Source organism: Micromys minutus (assembly GCF_963924665.1).
Source record: "Micromys minutus genome assembly, chromosome: 20".
Taxonomy (NCBI): domain Eukaryota; kingdom Metazoa; phylum Chordata; class Mammalia; order Rodentia; family Muridae; genus Micromys; species Micromys minutus.
In genome coordinates, this window is record NC_137955.1 from 45,657,089 (window position 1) to 45,680,727 (window position 23,639).

The 23,639-nt window shown below is 46.2% G+C and overlaps 2 protein-coding genes across 2 annotated transcripts in view; both read right to left on the bottom strand.

Annotated features, from left to right (window-relative positions):
• Window positions 1-543: 543 nt before the first annotated feature.
• Window positions 544-11,377, bottom strand: ROPN1L (rhophilin associated tail protein 1 like; the record flags this gene model as incomplete). Its single annotated transcript, XM_080933887.1, has 5 exons — window positions 544-607; window positions 1,906-2,081; window positions 6,183-6,344; window positions 9,107-9,230; window positions 11,247-11,377. The coding sequence occupies 5 exons, from the start codon at window positions 11,375-11,377 to the stop codon at window positions 544-546; spliced, it is 657 nt and encodes a 218-aa protein (XP_080790013.1).
• Window positions 11,378-13,418: 2,041 nt separating this feature from the next.
• Window positions 13,419-23,639, bottom strand: part of MARCHF6 (membrane associated ring-CH-type finger 6) — a 60,916-nt gene continuing 50,695 nt past the window's right edge. The window contains exons 24-26 of the mRNA XM_080933753.1: window positions 21,633-21,765; window positions 18,934-19,069; window positions 13,419-16,751 (exon numbers count right to left, since the gene is read on the bottom strand). Coding sequence (XP_080789879.1) covers window positions 16,661-16,751; window positions 18,934-19,069; window positions 21,633-21,765 — 360 coding nt within the window. The 3' untranslated portion in view covers window positions 13,419-16,660. The remainder of the gene's footprint in view (window positions 16,752-18,933; window positions 19,070-21,632; window positions 21,766-23,639) is intronic.

Genomic DNA, 23,639 nt, shown 5'->3' on the forward strand with positions numbered 1-23,639 from the left:
GTATTTGTGTATGGATTTGGAGTCTGTGTCTTATTTCTGGGAGTGTGGGGCTGGGAGGAAGAACCAGAGATAACATCAACATTATAGTTTTTAAATGTATGCATTCCATCAAAATTGAGATTTTTTTTTTTCAGCTGTGAATGCTCTTGTCACAGACAATCCCACTTCCGGGCGGACTCTCGGCCCTGAGGAGCCAAGTGTCTGTGTAGTCTTCTAGGCAGGAAACAGCTGGACCCTGAACACTTCCCACCCACTCCGCTCCCTGCTCTCTCCAGATCAGTTTAGCAAAACTGACTATCTCCCACTTCGAGGTCTCCCCCTTCCCACCCCTTCCACACTGGAGTGAGAAGCAGTAACTAAGTGCCCCATGAACACCTGCCATACTACCATCCCACTAAGAAAAACTCCCAAGTCACAAGTCATAAGGTAATGAATGACAAGCTGTATTTGGCGCCAAGTTTTCTCAAAAGCATTGCTTCAACCTTAAACGTGTTCCTCTGTATTAATGCTCTACTCTCCTTTGGAGCCTTCTCTTCACGCTTCCTATACTGTCTTTCTTCCAATGTAGAAGTCCGAAAGGCCCACCATGCCATTCTTTCTAGACTCACTGGATGGGAAACAGACACAGCATTAGAAGCATTATTTATTTTTTACAGGATGTAAACCATTTAACAAAATTATCTCAAAAACACTTGGGTTTCACTAGACTCCTGTTCAAATCTTAGTAGGACAGCTCTATTTTCTTGTACAACAATGGATGTTTATTTCCAGGTAAAGCACCCATGCTGTACCTTGAATCCCAGCACTCAGGAGGCAGACCCAGGCAGATCTCTGAGTTCTGGTCTACAGAGTTCCTGGACATCCAGAGCTGCAGAGAAACCTTGTCTTGAACAACCAATCATCAAACAACAAAAGCCACCTATATTTGGGAGTGGCTTTATGCTAAGCAGTGATCACAGCACACCATAGTTCTTGAGACAGCAAATGACTCTCCAACCTTCCCATGCCTCCCACCTCCCACCCACTCACGCTAGCCAGAGAGCTCTCTGTTGCCTACCCCATCCCAACACACATTCTCTCTCCCTCTCCCCTTCTCCCCCCAACCCCCGACAGTTCATAGGAAACCAGTACTAGCGCCCACATGGCTCTCTGTGCCTCAACAGCTAGAACAGATCATCATGGACAGCTTCACTGTCCACAGAGGTCAAGTCCGTCAACAACCTTCTCAGCTGCCATTCTCCTCCATACATCCACCTCAGTGTCATGGAGTCACACTGTCTGAGATAATCCTGGGAGTATTAGGAAAGACCTAGCCTAAAAAACTTATGAGCTTCCCACATAGAAGCAGCAGCCCTCTCCAACCAAGATGACAGTAAGCCCACATCCACAGAGCACGGAAATAGAACATCTCAGATATGGGTACCTTGGACCAAGTACTAGAGAGAGAAGATACCAGCCCAAGGCATCCATGAGTGACCAAGGGCACCAGAGGACTTTCACTGCTCTACATTCTCTCAGTGCCAGCAGCAGGAAGACACAGTGTGCACATGTCATGTGCCAGTTCCTCAAGCCAACAGTGGCATGGGTAATACAGTGTCCACAGCTGCAGCCAGGGTACCCACTGCTGCCAAGTCACCTCGGTGTCTCATGCATTGGTGAGGTTAATTCCCTCCATCTAAGGTCAAGGAAGATAGAATCTAAGTCCCCATCCTGGCTGCTGCTGAGAGGATAAGCTGAGGCCTGTGGCTCTTTTGCCGTGGTCTCTGATAAGCAGCTCCTCTACAAGACTGTTGGGATCAAGGTGGGTATCTTTGCCTTCCACCAGGGGCAAATCCTCAACAAAGAGGTGGATGAAGGAGATGCTCCAACTGTCAACACACCAGAAACCCAGAGTATTGTACTTACGACTTCTCCCTTAAACTGGCAAGATAGTTCTCAGCCTCTGAGGCCGGGAGTTCGGGGTCCAGTGAAGACAAGTACTGGTAAACGTAGGCAAATGTCTTAAAGGGAACTCGAGCAGGCCCGCCCTCTGGATCAGAGGTGAGGATCTCACACACGTTCTTCATGGCCGTGTTCAGGGTCTGGATAGGGAATGGGACAAAGATGGGACACAGTCTATCTTGGAATCACAGAGATGAGCAGCTGACAGCAGAGACAGAAATGCAAGTGTGCTCTGAAAACATTCTTTAGGGTGTGTTCTCCACCTTAGCGAAGACCCAAGAGGATGCGTAGCTTCCACAGCCGGAAGCAAGGAGGAAGGTTTGACCAGGACACAGGAGAGCAGACACAGAGGTTCACAGATGTTATAGAAACGAGAGTGACTGCATACACAAGATAAACATATCGACTTTAATCAGCAGCTTTCTCCACGAGGTTCCGGGCTTAGAGTCTAGAACCATTAACCATGACCTTTAGTCAGTGCCGTCTGACTGGATGCAGACACACACTCTGTGCCATGCCAAGGGACACAGGGAACGAGTGCCGGTCTGAGCTGCTCCTGGAGAGGGCACAGTTGGCAGGACAAGTGGTACTGTGCATCCGTCAATGTCCCTGCCGCCCAGTCTTCAACCTCACTCACACAGGAGGCTTTAGGACCCGGTCATGCCCAGGAAATCAGCCTATGACCTGTGAGCCTCTCTCAGACCTGCCTACTTCTTGGCGCCCCAAGATGGCAACCTAACTCTACCTGCACCCCACCTTCCACCTGCAAGCTGGCTGCTTTCCTCAACATGCTCTCAAGTCCATACACAGGTTTCTGGTCTCTCTTGAAGGCCTACAGAATAGCAAATGATGGACCAGGAGCAAGGCTGCAGAAAAGCACTGACCAAGCCTCAAACACTTCCCCCTTGCTCCGTTAATTCTTATTGAAAAGGGGGGATGGGTGATGAAGAAAAAATAGTCCATAATAGATTCTACCTAAAAACTATCCAGGAACCAAGTTTCTTTCCTTTCTTCCGTACCGAGGCAACATAATGTCTTAGCTACGCTTTCTATGCTGTGATTAAAACATGAACAAAAGAAACTCAGAGGAAAAGATTTCTTTGCTTACATTTCAAATGAGAAGAGTCAGGGCAGGAGCTCAGACACTCCTCCAGGAACCTGGAGGCAGCACTGGTGCAAGTGGAGTCTCACAAGCTTTCTTGCTACTTCCAGGCCTGCTCCCCGTAGCTCGCTTGGTTTGCCTTCTTAGAGCATGTAGGACTCACCAGTCCAGGGATGGCCCCGCCCCCATCAGTCATTAGTCAAGAAAATGCACCAGGGGCCAATCTAGTGGGGGATTTTTTTTTTTCTTTCCAGTTTTCGTTAAGCTGGTGTAAACTGGCCAGCACGGATCAGAATACTGAGTTTGCTGCTAGCTGGGAGACATCCCAGGGAGCAGATTTAGAGTTGCTTTGGGTGATGTGGTAGCTGTTCTTGGTTGTCAACTTGACAATATCTGGAATGAACTAAAACCTAAGTGTTGGTTATGCGTCTGAGGGATGTTCTTTCTTAATTAAACCACCCAAAGTGGGAATTCTGGCTTTTAATCTGGATCTTTTGAGGTGGAAAGACAAGCCTTTCGTTTGGACCACCTTCAGCTGGAAGCCTGCAGGAGGACACGGAAGAGGGGAGCTGGGTCTCTCTGCCTGCTTGCTCTCGCGCTCGATGGTAAGTCTGTGCCTTCCTTGGCATTAGAGCCTACTTTGTTAGGATTCCAGCGTAAGGACTAGCTGAGATGTCCTTACTGAATAACTACTGGATTGTTGGACCTTCCATCGGTGGACAGACATTTCCTCGCCTGTTCCTGTGAGTTCTGTTCCTCCAGAGAACTGCAGTTAGTTTGATTGTAATGGTCCCTAAAGGTAGGCACGAGAAATAGTGGGCAGAAGCCAACACATGCAGAGCTTAGAATGGTCGAGGTGCCAGTTCCGCAGCATCCAAGGGGACAGAAGAGCAGGTAATGAGCCACACCTCTTCTTGCTGGCACTTGATCCTCAACTGCTGGTGCCGTTTTGGGACCTTACGGGACCTTTAGGAGGGGAGACTGAGCTAAAGAAAGTGAGTTTCTAAAAGGGGTAAATTTGAGCCAGAAGTCTCAGCTTCCTGACCTAGGACGAATGAGCACTCACCATCTGCCTTGCCTACCACGATGGAACAGCATCTCAAGCCGTGAGCCAGCATCTGTCTTTGTGCCTTTACTTGCTTCCTGCCCGGCAATAGCACAGCAGTAAGATCACCCAACACACCTACCAGCTCCCTTCTCCATTTCTCCTTTGGGGATGTAGTTTTTAGAATGCAGAATGCCATCCTACTGTGTGCTTGCGCATATCCAGGCCACAGAGCCTGAAACATGGGCTCCACAAGTGTGCTAATGGCTCTTCTGGGCTCGGGTACCTCCCTGCCTGCACAGCCAGCACTGAAACAGAGTTCGCTCTCCACTGGGGAGTAGAGAGTGGGGGTGAACAGACCCCATCCGATCCAGTGGAAGGCAAGGCTCAGCACTCCCAGCAGACCCTGACCCTGACCCTACGTGGTACTGGGCACCTAAGAGAACAGAAGTCAAGCAATGCGGTCAGTGCCCATGAAGACTGAGGTTGGGGGACAGAAAGGACCCCTCTGTGACCAGTGTGCTTTTTTGGTGTAAATTTATTTTCTAACAACACAGTAGCATAGAACAGGACCTCAGTTGTTTCCACAGCCACCGCAGGTGAAGCGCCTTCCTTTACAAAATGGCGCCACCTAGTGTTTCTCCAAGTGCATGGCTTGGACTTGTTTTCATGAATTATCCTTGTTCTTTCTTGTTAAGAGCAAACTGTCACAGCTGATTTTAGAGGCATGCACTGTCAACACTAACCCCAAGGCTTGATACTAATTCTATGCTAATATAATGTTAACTTCAGAGCTCCTGATGTGCACACTGAGTTTCTCTAATAAACACGGCTGTCTTGCCTTTCCCAGGGACAGTCCACTGGGCAGCACAGCCCCTGTGAGAATACTTGTCAGTGTACGGGCCTCAGCACAATGAGCCCAAAGCTGATGAGAAACCACATACCCAACCACTGCTGGGCATGCGGCCACCTGCCTGACACTTGCCTTCTTTGAAGGGACAGGGGGTCCTCTGCTTGGCCAGCCGAGGCCATGCATACACTACAGCAGACAAAGGCCTCCACCATGCCACCAGGAATGAAGTTTCAGGAGACACCTATCTAACTACCCCATCATAAAACCCAAACAAGCTCCAACAGTGCGCGTCCTGGGGCATTTGTGTTTAAGTCAAAGGACTAGAACAGGCAGAGAGATGGCAGGCGGGATGGTGGCCGAGGAGGGCACACGCAGCTGGGATTTCACTGTCACTGTCTCAGTGCCGTTCAGTACAGAGTAACTTCACAAAGTAAGAAGAAGCTTGCGCATGGACAGGCACTAGAGGAGGACAGAACAGGAGCTGGCTCAGTGGTTAAGCACATCCACTGCCCTTCCAGAGGGCCTGAGTTAGAGACAGACAGTTCTTCACCGAGAGGCTAACGGGGGACCCAGCACCCTACTGTTAAAGAGTGGGACATGAGGGATTATGAGTTATGTACAGTAAGGTACTCAGAACTGCAAAGGCTGAAGAAGCAATAGAAAATATATCCAGACCGGAAAAAGATTTAAAAGGCTGCTTCTCCTTTTGAAGCCCCTTTCTTCACAGACGCCAAGTGTCCCTTCACTTCAGCACAACCTCATCAGACAGCAGCCTTCCCAGGAAGCTCCGCCCACAGCCTCCACCTCCCGCCTAAATGCCAGGCTCACAACTGAGGAGCACCGGTCCACCATCCTGCTTTCTTATTCCTACACTGCTGGACTTACACTGCAAGGACAGCAACGGTACACCGTATCTAACAGTTATTATTACTGGGCTATAAGTGCAATGGAAATTTATGTCTCTTCCTACAGAGGAAGAAAACTGTTACCAACTTTCAAAATTATATTGTCCAATAAAAGAACTCATTGGTAGATCCCATTTGAAAACCTAAATATATTCCAAGTGTGTCCGCATGTTTCCTCCACACTGAAGATCTTTGAACTGTGGTTTTTAATCACATAACTGAAGTCTTGGAAAGTCAACATTAGTTTGTAAAATATCCAACCTGTTTTCTGTAGCTACCGAAACCCAGTCGGACATATAAAATCACAGTGTTAAAATGCCATGTGTAGGTACATACCCCACCCAGGGAACTACATCCAAGTGCTAAAAATTTGATCCATTCCATTTTGTCTTCACACGGATCCAGATCCAGGATAGCTCTGAACTTTGCTACTGGCAGGCACAAGTTTTTCCACTTCTTCTCAAGATCTGGTAAATCCACAAACTCTTTGTGGCTACACTGTTTAGAAAACACAATATGACACACTCAGTATATGTAGAAACCCCACGAAACCAGAAAAATGCTTCTGAAGACTGTAACTCACAAGTAACCATCATGTGTGTGACTGTGACTGTGCTGTGTGACTGTGGACTGTGCTGTGACTGTGGACTGTGCTCTGTGACTGTGGACTGTGCTCTGTGACTGTGGACTGTGACTGTGCTGTGACTGTGGACTGTGCTGTGACTGTGGACTGTGCTCTGTGACTGTGGACTGTGCTCTGTGACTGTGGACTGTGCTGTGACTGTGGACTGTGCTGTGACTGTGGACTGTGCCTGTGACTGTGGACTGTGCTCTGTGACTGTGGACTGTGCTGTGTGTCTGTGGACTGTGCCTGTGACTGTGGACTGTGCTGTGTGACTGTGGACTGTGCTCTGTGACTGTGGACTGTGCTGTGTGACTGTGGACTGTGCCTGTGACTGTGGACTGTGCCTGTGACTGTGGACTGTGCTGTGTGACTGTGGACTGTGCCTGTGACTGTGGACTGTGCTGTGTGTCTGTGGACTGTGCCTGTGACTGTGGACTGTGCTGTGTGACTGTGGACTGTGCTCTGTGACTGTGGACTGTGCTGTGTGACTGTGGACTGTGCCTGTGACTGTGGACTGTGCCTGTGACTGTGGACTGTGCTGTGTGACTGTGGACTGTGCCTGTGACTGTGGACTGTGCTGTGTGACTGTGACTGTACCTGTGACTGCTGTGTGACTGTGGACTGTGCTGTGTGACTGTGACTGTGCTGTGACTGTGGACTGTGCTGTGTGAATGTGACTGTACCTGTGACTGTGAACTGTGCTGTGTGACTGTGGACTGTGCTGTGTGACTGTGGACTGTGACTGTGACTGTACCTGTGACTGTGGACTGTGCTGTGTGACTGTGGACTGTGACTGTGCTGTGTGACTGTGGACTGTGACTGTGCTGTGACTGTGGACTGTGCTGTGTGACTGTGCCTGTGACTGTGGACTGTGCCTGTGACTGTGGACTGTGCCTGTGACAGTGGACTGTGCCTGTGACAGTGGACTGTGCCTGTGACTGTGAACTGTGCTGTGACTGTGCTGTGACTGTGGACTTGCTGTGTGACTGTGCCTGTGGACTGTGCTGTGTGACTGTGCCTGTGACTGTGGACTGTGCTCTGTGACTGTGGACTGTGCCTGTGACAGTGGACTGTGTCACATGACTGCAGTCTGTACCATGTGACTATGAACTGTGCCTGTGACTGGACTGTACCCTGCATGACTGTAGTCTGTACCATGTGACTGTGGACTGTAGACTGTACCCTGCATGACTGTAGTCTGTACCATGTGACTGTGGACTGTAGACTGTACCCTGCATGACTGTAGTCTGTACCATGTGACTGTGGACTGTAGACTGTACCCTGCATGACTGTAGTCTGTACCATGTGACTGTGGACTGTAGACTGTACCCTGCATGACTGTAGTCTGTACCATGTGACTGTGGTCTATACCGTGTAACTGTGGATTGGTCCACCCTGGTAAGGAGATCTAGGAAGGGGCACAAGAAAAGGACATGGCAGGATGAATCGGCTAGATGGATGTTAGCAATATTTCAAAAGAGAAAAGGTTAGAGGATGGCTCAGTGGGGAAAGTGCTTGTCACTCAGACACCTACCTAAAAGCTGTGGTGGCATAGACTTTAAAATCTGGGGTCCAGTCCTTGGGACTGCTGGTTCTAGGTGTAGTCCCTTAGTGGTGTAGCTGACTGTAGCAAGATGGCTATGGAAGCTGTCAAAAATGGCAGCACAAGCACATTTCCTCAGCTTGTAGCTGTCACAGAAGCTGCAGATGTCGTCCATGTGGTACATCACTTTTCCCACCACAGCAGAAGCCACCCCTGGAGAGAGTCCTAAGACTTTCCTGCCTTAGCCTATTCCCATCATGAGGAGCTGTCCACTGGTGGTGACGCTTTCTTTCTTGCCCCAGCCTGCAGCTGTCCCTCGGGAGCTGTCCACAGTGACAGCTCCTCCTCTCCAGCCTCCTCCACCAGCCCCACAGAGTGCCTCAGCAAAAGCCAGCTTCGGCTGGGAAGGTCTTCCCACCCTAATCAATGAGCCTAATACAGGGGGAAGGGGGTGGAAAAAAAGCCACCATTCCTGAGCAGGAAAACCCACTAATCCCCAAACTCCCCAAGCTCAGGACTTGAAATCCCACCAATCCTCAATCTGGGAATCTCTGGCCTTAGAAATCCTATATAAGCCCTGCCCTTTGTCCAGTTCCCTGCTGTCCACTCCTGGGAGCAAAGCAGAGCAATCCCTGGATTCATCCCTCCATATCCTGGACACGCCAGTGAGTCTCTTTCATGAGATTTTCTGCCTGGTGCGACTCATCAGAAGAAGCCAAGAAGAAAGGAAGCAATGAAGAGAAGGGGAGAAAACACACACACACACAAACACACACACACACACACACACACACACACACACACACTGTGCATACAGAAGTTTGAGGATATCTAGGACTAAAGAGCATGTTTCTGTCCCTCAAAAAAAGCATGAAACAAATTTCTGGTGGTTTGTTAATCTCTGCTTTACACACACACAACCTCCAACATACATTTACAAAAGAAAAGTAAAATCTATACATAAAAAACTAGCTCATGGGGTTCTTTCAAAGAAACAAAGTCAGACTTAAACGTGGCGGGACAGGTCTGGGGACATGTTTCAAGAGTCACAGCAAGATAACTGCAGCACGGGCAGGTAAGAGGCTCACCCACCTGCTTGTGCAGGACTTTCAGGAGTCCCTGTGTCAGGCCAGTATCAGTCTTCTGTGTGGCCACAGGCATCTCGATCCTGTCCTTTACAGGAAGCGGGTCTCCTCTGGACAGGGCTGAAAAATACCTGTAATGAGAGACATCACTGAAGAGCATCAGACCACAGGTAACACCCAAGGTATGAGCTGCCTGACACCACAGCAGATGTGGGAGCCCCAACGCCCGAGGACCACACTGAAGTCCCGGAACCTCGGCTGAGAAACTCACTGTGCGCTCTGGTTTCTCTGTCTGCAGAGCAGACATGCTGATTGCTATCTGAGGATCCCGGAAGCACCAAGTGACCGAGAACTTGCGTGGGAGCCAGGAGAGCCTCGCTGAACTGTGTTCGCCTCCCTTGTTGGTCTCATGTTCCCTTCCTCCAAGAGCTTTGCAAATGTGAACAAAGGAAGCAGAGTCTGATGCTGTGGTTTTTGCTGTTTTTTTAATATTTTTATTTTTAAGTGTGTTTGTGTGTGTAGGTACACAAGTGCAGATGTCCTTGACCTGGAGCTGGTGTCAGCTGGTTGGTTGTGAGCTGTATAACGTGTGTGCTAGGAATTCAACTCAGGTCCACTCGGAAAGCGAGCAAATACTGTTGTTAATGGTGACTGTCTCTCCAGCACCCTGTGCCAAAGGCTAATCCTTTCTCAACAGCTGCTTTCTGAGGTATGTGGCGTTAGCACCTCTATGCACTGACGTGGGGGGGCAGCAACTCAGTGGATCAGATTTGGTCATCGGAGGCCTCGTGCCAGGCAGGTTCCTGAGTCATAGTCGTTAACCAAAAAATTTGCCTCCAGGAAAATGAACGTGAAGGAAAGGTACGTATAGGAGTCACCAGAAGCCATCTAAGTCTGTTAACATGGGTGTGTATGGATAGAGGAGACTGAGTAAATCAAAGGCAGCCCCCTTTCTCTTCACCCCTTAGGGCCAACTCTGCCTATAACAACTAAGACCTGTGCTCCTCTCTGGCTTTGCCAATGACCTAAGGACTGGTGCGGACAGCCACGAGAGAAACATGCAGAACTGACCTAAAGGTCCAGGCCCCATAGCGGACTCACAGCTATTTCATAGTTGTCCTCATCACCCATCAAATGCTTCGTGTAGTTCTTGAGTAAGGCCTCAAAAAACTATCTCTGAAAACTATTATCAAATGCGCCCGGTGGGGGCGGAGTCTTGGGGTGCACATACATAAGCTTCCATAAAAGGCTAGACCCTTCTCTAAGGCTTGTGCATAACATTGTAGAGGGGAGGGGAGGTTGAGAGAATAGACGAAGGGTAGGTGCTGGGCTCCGAGGTGGCCCTGACAGAGCTAAATAAGCCACCCAGGTCCCATCCCCTCAGGCTGTGAGAGTCGCTGGATACGGCAAGAGCCTCTGCACAATGAAGGACTTCAGATGGGGAAACTATCCTGAACAAACTGGACGGCTCCTAAGTGTATCACAGGAATCCTCAGGAGGGGAAGGCAGGAGAGAGCCTATGGGTTGTAGAATGGCCATTAAAGTACAGTTCTCCCCCAAAGGGGCCACCCCAAAAGCCTGTTGCCTGCTTCAGGTGATTTGGGTTTTTTTTTGTTTGTTTGTTTGTTTTGTTTTTCCTCCAGAGCTGTCGTTTTAAAATAAGTTGAGTTATTTAAACAGCTAAAAGAAACGAAACCACTTTAGTTATACAGGTCGGAGAAAGTTAGCAAGATCTGGCTAACTTTCAAAGTACTTATTCTCGCGATTTATAAAGTGGCGGGGCTCTCTTGTACAAACCGAGAAAGAATGAGTGGTAAGATTATAACGGTCAGGCCCTTGAAAGGGTTCGTGTCCTTATTTCTAGAGTGTGAAGGTTCGCTACCTGTGAGCTGTGTTGGCCAATTTTCTCGGGTGTCGCATACCTCAGCCTCGGTGAGGTTAGGGGGAACCTAAGTCAGTTGTTCTGGGCGGTTTCATTGTTAACATCCCTGTAACTGATTTAAAACAAAACAACAACAACAACTACAACAACAACAAAACCTCAGCAGAGCCTCTTCTTGCCCGGCGGTTGGTGTGCGAGCTTTGTTAGTCTACACCCACAATGCAGGCGTCTGTACTGTAACGTGAGGTTCCCAGGCCGGCCTTACCCCGCCGACCACTGCAGCACGTCCGCCGGCTGCGTACGGATGGCAGCCTTCGTGAACTGCTTGAGGATGTCCGGCAGCTCCGGGGGGATGTGGATCTGCTGCGCGCAGAACATGGTGTCCGGCAGCGGCATCGCTCCGGACAACAGGGGCGGCCAGGGACGATCCGCTGTGCTACGGGGAGGACGGGCAGGGTCAGCGCAGCGGGCGGCGGGGAGGGACTGGGCGGGCTCCGCTTCCAACCGGCTGCTCCGCCCCCTCCAGGAAACTGAGGCCCAACCGCCCACAGTGCCCAGAGCGCGCGATTGTGGCGTGCGGTTTCCAGGCAACCCGAGGCGCGCAGGCGCACAGCTTCGGCGAGCAAGGGAGCGGACGTCGGACCTCGGTCGTGGTGACAGAGCGGAGAGCGCAGCAAAATAGCTTGTTTTCCTAAAAAAACAGAGGTTGAGCTAATCTGGACCCTAGGAGGTCGCAAGCTGTCTTTTGGTTAGACCAGGGTCTCAGCTCGGCGTCACCATCTGTGAGTCCATTTGGTCCACATACCCACATTTCCAAACCAAAGCAGCTTTAGAAAAAAAAAATTTTAGTTGATAGAATGGGAAAACTCTCAGACACTGTAGACAGACGTGCACGTGTATCTGGGGACTACAGACCAGCCTGGGCAACATTTAGTGTTTCCAGAATCAACAAGTCTGTCCCCACCCACAAACACCTACGACCACCACCACAAAAATTAGGCACATGGCCAGTGAAGCTGAAAAGATTGTAGAACAATCTGGGTATGCACTTGTCTGTTCTTTTTATTCTTAAGTCTCTCAGGCATAAACTGACAATTTAACTGCTGTTGTATCTTAAAAACGTGTGCCTAGGACACATTGAACTACATTTTTCTCCCTACAGAAGTTACCATCTGGGGATTTTACTCAGAACTAGTTCATTTGTACATATCTGTAGTATGAATGTTTGCTTCTCATTCTGTTACCAGAGTCCAAATACTTCACTTCTGTTCAGCATCCATGCACCGTTGTGAAGAATCCACTGTCTGTCTACATATGGGCGTGTCTATTTTTACCAGTCACACCTCGGAAAAGAAATGGCCTCCTAAGCAAAGAACAAATGGGTGTGGTTCCTGAGCAAGAAGCTCCTTCCTCCTCCAAACGTACTCGTAGTCGCTGTTATATAAGAAAGAAGAGAAGAAATAAAACCAATGGCTAAACAAAGGAAACTGACGCAGAGGGACCTGTGCCTTGGTGTTCAGAGAAGCGGCAGGCAGCAGGAGGCTGATTAGGTGCATATGTGTGGAGACCTACAGATCCCACTAGGTCCCAGTGGTCTTCCGAGTCCCGTGTGCTGGCTCAGGCAGCTGACTTCTCTTCCATCTTTCGGTTACTATCTGTTCTCCACTTGTGGTCCTTAGAGGCAGACATCTTCAGTCACTTGACACATCGACTCTCCAGATCACTGTTTCCAATGAGTAGATAAGGAGATAACCATTTCTGAGTATTTCCTTTGATGAGGACTTTTAACTTTACAGATTAAAGATGGCTGTGGTTCAAAGAGCATTTTCCCACCACTCCTACACTGAACAATGTATTTAATTGGCAGAGATGAGAAAAATGTTGAAGCTTTGAAAAACCAGAAATAGCCCCTAAAACCAAAAGATCTCATCATAAAGGAGGAAAGGTCATGCAACCCGTTCCTTCTGCATGCAAGCAATGACATAAAACGGTTTCTGACATGTCTTTTATCACAGTCTCCATCCCAAAGCCATGGCTCATGGCATGACAAAGTGGGGAGTGGGCAGTGTCACCTGTGGCCCAAGTAGAGATGCCTCACGCCTTCCAGAAGAAATGTCCTCCATTCCAGTGCACGAGAAGGGGCAGATGTGTCCTCTGCAGCTACAAGTTCCACCCACTGCACACAACGGGACTACGAAGCTTCAGATAACTGTTTTCCTTCCGATTATAAACATCTAGCTATTTCTAAATTTTATTAATTTCTTTTGAGGTGGGGCCTTCCACCCAGCCTAGCCATGAATTTCTTGTCTCCCGAAATCCTCCTTTTTCCTAGTAAGCTGGGCTACACTCATGTACCACAGTACCAGCCTCAGATTTTTGGAAATTAAAAGCATTCTTACATCAAAGTAAAAACACACAACCAAAAAGAAAACAAGGCTACAACTAACATTCACTTTATTCAATTCTGTTCTCTTAACTCAGAAGGCAACAAATGACCACATAAAAAAAGGGAGCATTTTGAGTATATACACATAAAATTGGTCTGGGTACAGGTGTTTACTGTATAGAAAACTGACACCCCACATCACTAAGTGTTCTAATCCACTCCTACAAGAGACACCCCTAGGCCTTAGTCATTCCTTTCCATCTAAGGTTCTATAGGATGGCCATGATTACAAAATGAGGCACTCATACAGACAGGAATGGAGACACACATACATGTATACTGTCTCTTTATATTAATGCCAAAGCTCTTACTGGAGAGTATCTGAAAGAAGCCCTTGCTCATGACAGCTGTTTAAATATTTGACACAACAGCGATAAGCCGAAACAAAACACCTGATTGACAGGGCAAATTAAGTGCGTGGATACAGGGCAGTTTAAGCAAAGAATTTAAAGACCCTTCACAGATGAGGTCTTTATTAACACTTCAGTGGCACTGTCTCCATCTCTCCCCCTTGATAATGACTGAACAGGTTAAGGTCCTAGGAGACTGTTTTAAACAACAACTTTGAACATCACAATGTAAAATGAGGCATCACAGTAACTAGCCTGATAGTCTCCATCCTGAGAAGGAGGAGCTAATTTGGAGCACCGTGACAAGTGCCAAGTTCTTGCATAGGGCACCAGTTCCTGTGTCTGCAAACACAACAGGGTACAAATGTCCAATTCAAAGACAATTTTGTGTTTGTCTTAAAAATTCATCAGCTCAACCTAAATTTAAGAATATACTCTAATGGAGCATTTGTGCATCAAAGAAACAACATGCCTAATAAACTCACTGAAGGACAATCACACTGTTCCTCGAGGGGAAGGGCTGTCTGAGAATTCACAGTAATAACATCCATACTGAACATTGAGATAAAAATTACCGCTCACGTCTGGAATATATGTCCTATCTCCTTTCCCCCTACAGAGGACGACGGGAGTGAGGGCTGGGCTGGGACGACAACTACAAACATGGAACTTTGAGGCTAGCTACACACAAATTTTATATTGGCATTTTCTTCAGTTTTCATCTAAACTATTAGTACTTTGTAGTTTAAAAATCAAACCATAATTTGTTAATAATGAACAACTATGCATTTCGATAACTTGATAACTGATCACGTAAAACTAATCCTAAGTGGTGATTTGTCTTCAAAGTATCAATAATAAAGCACAGAGGTCTTTCCTAGTAAACTTCCTTGAATACTGGGTATTGGCCCAACTCAAAATGATGCAAAACTCTTTATCTGTAAGTTTCCTGTAAAGACAGGCAGCAAATAGGAACACCTTCTGAACTGAGGGTTTTAAATGTGTATGATATTGTTGAATAAATCCTGTATGTCACCCTAGCAAACGTTATGCACAATAAGTCCTCATGAGGATATTATTTTATTGAAAGCCACTGGACAAAACACAACTGTAAACCCGGGAGGAATTCCTCAGGAGGAGAGCAGAGACTCCTGCCAATGAAATGGGGGCAAAATTTGGTAATCTGTACTGTCTGTGTTTGTGAACTAATAAGGTTCAGTTCAAATTCCAGATGATTAAGAATTTTTAACTTTTTGTGGTAGATCCATAAATTCTTTAAAAATTAAAAATGAAACCTAAATGTTATATGCCCAATACAGCAGCAACTTTTTCCTCAAAAGATTAGGTTTTATAGACACATTCCCATTGACAGGTGGCATTGCATTTTAAAATGCTAATTCTTTATTAAAAATCTAAGAGTAAAGGCTGGTTTGCTAGAAGAACCTTACTTTACACACAAGAGAAAGGCTGTTACGAAACAATAGTGTTAACACTGGATCCCATGGCAAGCACTGTTTTTGGTTTTTTTAAATATAATGCTGCTTTAAAACAAAGTGTCTATCACTTGGTGAATTTAAGAGATAGAAAAGACAAATATCAAAGAAGAAACAAAACCAGGAAGCTCTGCTCTTAATCTTTTGTTTGGCTTTGTGTTTGGAGGTGGGGGCTGGGCCTCAGACCTTTCCGACTATGGGTTTAATACTCCATGGAACTCTTTACAGTCTAGGACAGCTTCTAGCACTACCCTTACAATACACCTCACCATTAGACACTGGGATGATGTGCAACCACCCTACTCTTTTACACTTTAAACATGAGGCCTGGGCTGGGGGAACCAGTCTTCCTCGGAGTACGAAATTCTTTAAAATCTCACATTTCTCTTTCCTATGGTGAAGGCCAACTCGGTTTTATTTGCAGTTTATTGTAAACAAAATGCTTTAAGAACAGGGATTTCCTGGTGCATTCACTGAGGCTCATCTTCCCTGCTGCAGTAGGCCTCACACCCCAGCCCAGCCCTCCACCTGTCACAACTGGTATTGTTGGTGACGTCATCCCTTAGGTTTCTCATCTGGCATGACACTTTTGGCCACTGCTGACAAAAAGAAAGAGCTGTGTGGAAGGGGAGGAGGCTAATAAAAATCTTCATTTGTAGTTTATCTTTCTAAGTATAGACATGCCCCTAACAAGCACAAAACCCCAACTCCCAATGCTGATCACTAGGAATATTAAATTATCAAAATTAAAAATAATTTCCTCATCTAGCACAACACACTATACAATATTACAAACACAGACACATGAAAACAATCAGGCAGTAGAAAATGTACAACAGCTTTGGTGTTACATGTAATCGTTTCCAAACACGACTGTCTGAGAGGCACTCTGTCCACGGCCCTTACCACAGGCTCCACTGCTCACCGGCTCCTGAAGGACTGACCAGCCAAGGACAGGATGCAGTTACCTGGTGAGAGCTGCTGGCCACACTGTGCACTGTGCTCCGAAAATGTCAGTCTTGCCTATACACTACTGCTCTGTGGCACATTTCCTGTCGAGATCACAGCAGGTCCAAAATAAAGTGACAACTAGATTTAATAAATTAATATACATTTGTTAAAGATGTACAATGCACATTCTGTTTAATCCAAGGTTTTAGGGCATTAAGGAACTCCTATTTACACATGTACAGATCTCAGACAGCAGTGATGTCGGCAGATGCAGGGAGGAGCGGTAGTGCCGGATACGCTGCTCTCTGAGTGCTGAGGACACAAGTCAGGTACATTTAACTTAACGCTGAGATCACAGGAGAATCTCCAAGTGAGAAGTCAGTCCACAACAAAGGACACGAAAAGGCAAGGAGAAGCTCAAGGAGCTGAGACAAGCACTTTATTCTTGGGACGACACTGGAGGTGGTGTAGATGGACCTTGCTTGCCAGATTTGCGCTCATAGTTCACCAGGCGCTGCCCCACAAGGTACCTAGAGTACAAAAACGGGGTAGTTACTTTCCTGTGTGAGTCACACATACACCATCTTCCAGGGCAAATTCTTCCAGTGGCACCTTGTTAACTGTATCCAGATCAGCTTCCTAGCAACCTTTCAAGAGACAGGCTACAGGGCGTCCAGAATGAGCACAAAAGTCAGCACATTGGAGGAAGGTCTTACGTAAGGTATGGTGGACACGGCCTTTACTACAGTGAGGAGGTTAGTCATCCCTTGCCGACCTTGTAAGAGAGCAAACAGGTGCAGAGATTTCCTTTGTTCATCTTGCCAGGGTTTACACTTTACAAGTCACCTTAGTGCTAAGGTTTTAGGAAGCAGACTACAAATAGTGCAGGTAAACAGCTTGGACAGGAAAACAGCAGGACCTGAAAACCTCTTGTCTAGAGCAAAGGAACAATGAGGGGCAGATTTCAGGGAGGCTACGGCACTGAAGCACGCAGTACTGAGGCTGGAGTACTGAAGTATGCCCATGAGGAAGTTGGCATCCTCACAAGGCAAAGGACAGCAAGCTCTCAGCGATGAGCACATACATGGACCACTAAAGACACACACTTGTGAAGAGTGGAGTCTGCATGTGATGAGCTGTCAGAACAGGGACTGGGACCTCAGTTTACTTCTTAGTGACACAAGAATGGTAGTGTCATGCCACATGATTATTCTGAGACTAGGAATGCACACAAAGCCCCGTGACAAAGGCTTTGGCACATGTTAAGAGGCTCAATGCAGTGGTCGCTGGCTTCTCAGATCGTTTCTGTCAATGCATACAATCCTTCAGACATCTCTCAGCTTCTTCAATGTCACTGTTATGAGGCTCTCAAGTCTGTCTGCTTCTTTACCCATCATCATCTCGGTAATAAATTCCTTTTCACATGACTAGTTCTTTTCTTGAATTTAAGCATTCCTTACCCCAAAGCAGTGTTTTTTGAAACAGGATTTTGTTAATATCTTATATGATAGTGCTATTTGATATACGGAAACACATCATCACATATATCAGGACTTGTCAAGAATGTGAGCAGGGCCACATTACTAAAAAAGCAAAGAAATACAAAGTACACAGACTAAGTGATGGAAATCTGCCTAAGATCCAAACTGACTCACTAACAGAAACAAGATGCTGAACTCATGGTCCACTTTCAGCCTCCCCCTGTACTTTAGTCCATGTCCCCTTCTCTCTATACCTCCTGCAGACCAAGCTGTGCCAAAGGGTTCACACTCAGAGACAGATATCACATGTAACAAGTACACTGAAGTGGGAAGTGAAGAGTGGGGACGAGAACCCTCTGTGACATGAGAGCAGAAAGGTGGTGACGGCAGGAAGGACGACAGAGGGAAACAGAGCAGAAACAGAAATGGTGCTTGAGAATGCTGCGATGAAACAGTACTGTCTGCTGGTGAAAACACGAGAGTGGTCAACAGACCCTGGAGAAGACGGAAAAGGGTGAGCCTAAGGACAGGTGGGCTCCAGGATGAAGGCAGGGAAAACCCTTCAGGAGCACTATCCTTTATCCTCCACCTGCTGGTACTTGTATTTCTACTGCCAGAACATTTTTCAGAGAAGTTTTAAACAATTTAAATTTCCTTCTTGAAAACATTCCTCTTAGGAATCCGCAGAATAAGTAAGGTGTCTCTGGAACTGCTCTCAAACAAGGCGTGCACAGTGAAGGGCGGTGTTGTTGATACTGATGTGCTACATTAATTTATGTCCACTAGATGAGCATTTTCTCACATAATTTATCACACTGAGCACGGGGGTTGTTTGAATAACAATGCTCCTCCATAGCTCACAGGGAGTGTCACTATTAGGAGGTGTGGCCCTGTTGAAGGAAGTGTGTCACTGTAGGGGTGTTTTGAGGTCTCATATGTGCTCAAGCACCTCTCAGTATGAAACAGTCTCCTACTGCCTTCAGATCAAGACGCAGAACTCTCAGCTCCTCCTGCACCATGCCTGCCTGCATGCTGCCATGCTCCCCACCAAGGTGATAATGGACTGAACCTCTGAACTTTAAGCCAGACCCAATGAGATATTTTCATTTATAAGAGTTGCTACAGTTATGATGCCTCTTCGCAGCAATAAAACCCTAAGACAAGCACAAAACCCATAAAATGACAGCACCTTAACGAGTTGCTACATGAACAGAAAGAATCCTAGACTTACTTGTCATTTTTAATATGTTCATAAAGGCGCTTAAACTGGCGGACCTGGAAGGACAGGATTCCCATCAGCACAACGACCATCAATAAAAATGGGTAAATCCGCCGGTGAACTAAGTTCTGCATTTCTGCAGTAACACCTGTAAAAGAACAAACAACGGTGATTTTATTAAAGCAATAGAAAATGGACCAATGAGCCTGTGGATAAAGAATGAGGTATGGCCTTTCTGCCAACCTGGCACCTGTAGAGTCCCGCTGGGAACAGGACTCCTTAAAAAAAAAAAAAAAAAAGTATGTGTGGAAAGGTTTGGTGCCATTTTTACGGCTATAGCTAGAACCAAAGAGAGCACATGGCTCTTCTTAAAATTTAAGGTGTTTATGGTAGAGATAAAACTGAGTTCTACTTAGGCAAGAGATGTGCTTATGTGTATAAAGAAAAAAAAAAACCCACAGAAAAACAAGAGTGATTCCTGGAGGCAATCAAAAATACCAGAGTGATCTGGGGAAAAGAAACTGAGGAACCAGCAGCATAGGTCACGCCACACTTAAAAGCAGCGGTCCTACAATGGCCATTGGACACAGGGTCCGTGTGATGCTGTAAGTACTCTGGTCTGCTTCTCTCTTCTGTGAAGTAAGGGAGTGCAGGTAAGTGCTCCGGGAGATTCATCAAATGCAGATGCCCTGGACTCCACAAGCACTTGGTTTCACTTGTGTGTTTCAGCTATGTCACCATTAAAACTAAGATCCGGTGCCTGTACAGAGCAGGAAACAGATGCTTGCCTAGCCTGTGTGAGGCCTTAAGTTCAATAACACAGACTGTGCCTATATAATGAAAGAGCTGACTAGGGTTGTCAAATGGTAGAGTGCTTGCCTAGTATGAACAGAGTCCTGGTACGCTGTGCCACAGCATAAAACCAGGCATAATGGAGCACACCTATAACCCAGTGAGTGTGGTACTTTAATAGGACTGGCCTACTAGTGTGTGTGAATAGTGGCCCAAAGAAAGTGCCACTATTAGGAGGTATGGCCTTGTTGGAGGAAGTGTGTCACTGTAGAGGCAGAATCTGAGGTCATTGTATGTTCAAGCTACTTCCAGTATGACACAGTTTCCTGTTGCCTTCGGATCAAGATATAGAACTCTCAGCTCCTTCTCCAACCACGTCTATCTGGATGCTGCCATGCTCCCCACCATGATGATAATGGATTAAACCTCTGAAAATAAGCCAGCTCAAGTTATGTTCTCCACGATAGCTATACTGGTCATGGTGTCTCTTCAACAGCAATAAAACCCTAAGACAGCCAGCATTAGGAACACAGGAGGATCAGAAGTTTAAGGTCACTGTCATCTACACAGCAAGTTCAAAGACAGCTTGAGACCCTGCTTCCCACACTTCCAAACACAGATTACCAAAATACATGTATTCATTTTTCTAACATTCAAATGCTTCCTTTTCAAATCTTAGCTTATGAGTTTTAACTCTTCTTTCAAATAGGGGAGGCTTTAAAGGCAGAGGAAGTATTTCAAAGGAATAAGGAGAGTAAGCCTCACAACTGGTTTAATCCAAACACCACTCCTCCACTGTGGAAAAAGACCCATGTACTCTGGAGCCCAGCACAGCTCAAAGCTTCCCCTCCTTAAAATCTACAATTTGTAGAAGATGCTCAATCTCTATGAACTTCAATTTCCTCATCTCTATATTCAAACTGATAAAACCTTCAAAACGTCCAGTAAGGACAGCATACAGGAGTTGGGGAGATGGATTAGAGAGTAGACGGCCTGGGCCTGACCCCTGAATCTACATAGAAAATCTTGGCATGTTGGTCATGCTTCTAGTACCATTGCTGCAGAGGCTGAAACATAAATCCTTAGGGTTCAATGGCTAGCCAGCTATGCCTAAAAAGTGAGCTCTGGGCCAATGAAATATCCCGTTTCAAAATAAGGTGGACAGTTGCTTATTGCTTCCCGAGTAATATCCAAAACAGCTCTTAAACACACACACACACACACACACACACACACACACACACACACACACACACACGAGTAATAAACTATGTAAAAAACCAAGACAGTGCCATTAAGCACATTACTATTAATTTTGCCCATTTACTGCCATTACCCCTTTTGTTCCCAGGGCAGTAGCTCATGCCTTTAATCCCAGCACTCGAGAGGCAGAGGCAGGCAGGAGTGTGAGACTGTCTGGTCTACAGAGCTAATTCCAGGACAGCTAAAGTTGCACAAAAAATAGATAGATAGATAGATAGATAGATAGATAGATAGATAGATAGATAGACAGACAGACAGACAGACAGACAGATAATTATGTTTTCCCTTCTCACTGAGACAAGATCTTGATGTGTAGCACAAACTTAATTTTAAGCTCCAGCCTCTGGAATGCTGGGATTACTAGGCATGCATTGCATACCCTCACACACATGAACATGTACAAAAAGATTTAGGTGTGGAAATTAAATTGTAATTCTTAAGTCTACATACTGTCAATGAGAAAACTGCAATATACATAAATAAACATACTATAAAAAAGACAGTAGCATATTCCAAACAGCCACAATTTCAGCAAACTTTAACTCTTTTTGGAACTTTGTGTGTGTGTGTGTGTGTGTGTGTGTGTGTGTGTGTGTGTGTGTGTTTCTGTTCTAATGAAAGTATTCTTTGAAAGGTTCACAACCAGCATTACCTACCTAATAAAGGAACCACGCCAGAAGCTATGACATACGGTATACACAGGGAAAGTAAGAGCACAGAGATCACTGGAGCTGCCAGCCTGCGAATGATGTAGTGAAGGTCGATGTTACGAATGCCATTTGCATAAACCTGAAACATTGAAAAGGAATGGTTAGGGTGTGGCCGCTGAATGATCAGCAGGTAAAGGTAACTGCCACCAAGACCAGCCTGAGTTAGACTCCTGGGACCACATGAATGGCAGCAGGAGAGGACTCTCCCAACTTGTCCTTTGACCCTCAATGCTGAAGCACTCAGGAAACCCAGTTATCTTAGAAAAAAAGCTACTACATGGTATTGCAGGGGGAAAAATTGGATCCAAGTGGGAAACCTTGAAAACAGACAGCACTGCTGTAACAGAGGGAAAGACAGCACTGTCCTCATTTTCTTCTCTTGGCTTCACTCAGAACTTCTTAGAAGTCAGGGTATAGCCCAACTCAACCCATTACTCTGAGGTCTGAAGGACAAACAGACTTACACCTCTGAAGACATCTTCCATCTCCAACAGAGTAACCCAAATGCATTAGCACTAAGGAGCCGGCACCCCAGGGTTCCTCAATCAGCCTGTAATTTCTCCCTCTCAGGCTGCCTTACCCTAACCCCTCCCCAGTCTAAAATAGTGCAACAGACAAGGGGACCTCACAAACATCAGCAACGTCTCTTAGCTCCTAGCTATTAATAAAAGCTATTTCCAAACTTCTCTGAAGGTCAGTTTCAACTGGTAGACTTTCCAGTGGACAGTCTCCTATTTCTATCCTGAAGGGATATGCTGCCACAAACACACTGTGGCCATCTGATGTACCATTTCCTGGCCCCACTCTTGTTCTAAGAATCAATGACTAAAAGGTCCAAGACTACTCTGAGTGATTTTCATGTGTACACTGGGCAGAAAGAACTACTGCTTTTGGGTAGATCTCAACTGCCACAGGCCTGCAAGACTTTTACCTTTCTAGCAGTTTCCTAAGAATAAAAAGACTGAGTTATCCTTGAGTACATTTTCTAAATAACTGAAGTTTAAAGAACAAAGTACTAAAATATCTAATAGGGCTACATGGATAATGTTTTCTTCTGAAATGAGCTATCGATTCCTATTCAAAAGCACAATCTACTTTTTTTCAAGGTTAGCACTATGATGACCAAGTTACCTGAGTAAACCGTCTTAGATGCTACGTAATCAAGAGTATTCCAAGCAGCTGCCCTATCTGTTCTATGAATAGTAACTTCCTTTTATCTAGCACAGACTTAGAAATAAGAATACTGCCTCATCAGAACACCTGCAGTGGAGAAAAGAGGATCAGTGTGCCTCCACTTCAGCCAATGTCCTAGTTCTGTGAATGTACAGGGTAACCTTCCAGTGAGTTTTGAGAGACATATGAGTGACAAGAACAGAAAGCAGAGCAGGCACTGCAGCACCTGACACCCTTGGCATAAAAGGCTGAAAGCAACACATGTGGGAAAGCACTCAGTCCTCCTGCCCCTCTTCACAGAAAAGGGACAGAAGGTGGCTCACCCCTAACCCATACTAAGAAGGGCAAAGGCCAGCTACAGACAACTTGAAGCTTTCTTTGTAGGCCTACCTAGAAAGGACCAGAGAAAACAACATTGATAAACCTCATTATGTTATCCCCCAGGCCTTCAAAAAACGGTCTCCGATGGCCCAGCTGTCCCTGAGCTGCATAACCGAGGACTGCAGACATGGGCCCTTGCCTCCACGCCAAGTGCTGCAACTGAAGGATTTTTTTTTTTTTGGTCTTCTACGTTCCTTAAAAATTTGTTAATGTTTCTTAAAAAACATTCTATCAGTTAGAATTCAAAGCTACTTCTTTAATAATTATTTGTTCTCAAGCCAAACTATTCTAACAGCCACAATATAAGAAAACAAAACTACCTCCTCTGTTTAAAAGAAGAAAGAGGCTAGGCATTGTCACCTTTAATGCCAGCACTCTGGAGGAAGAGGCAGACAGATC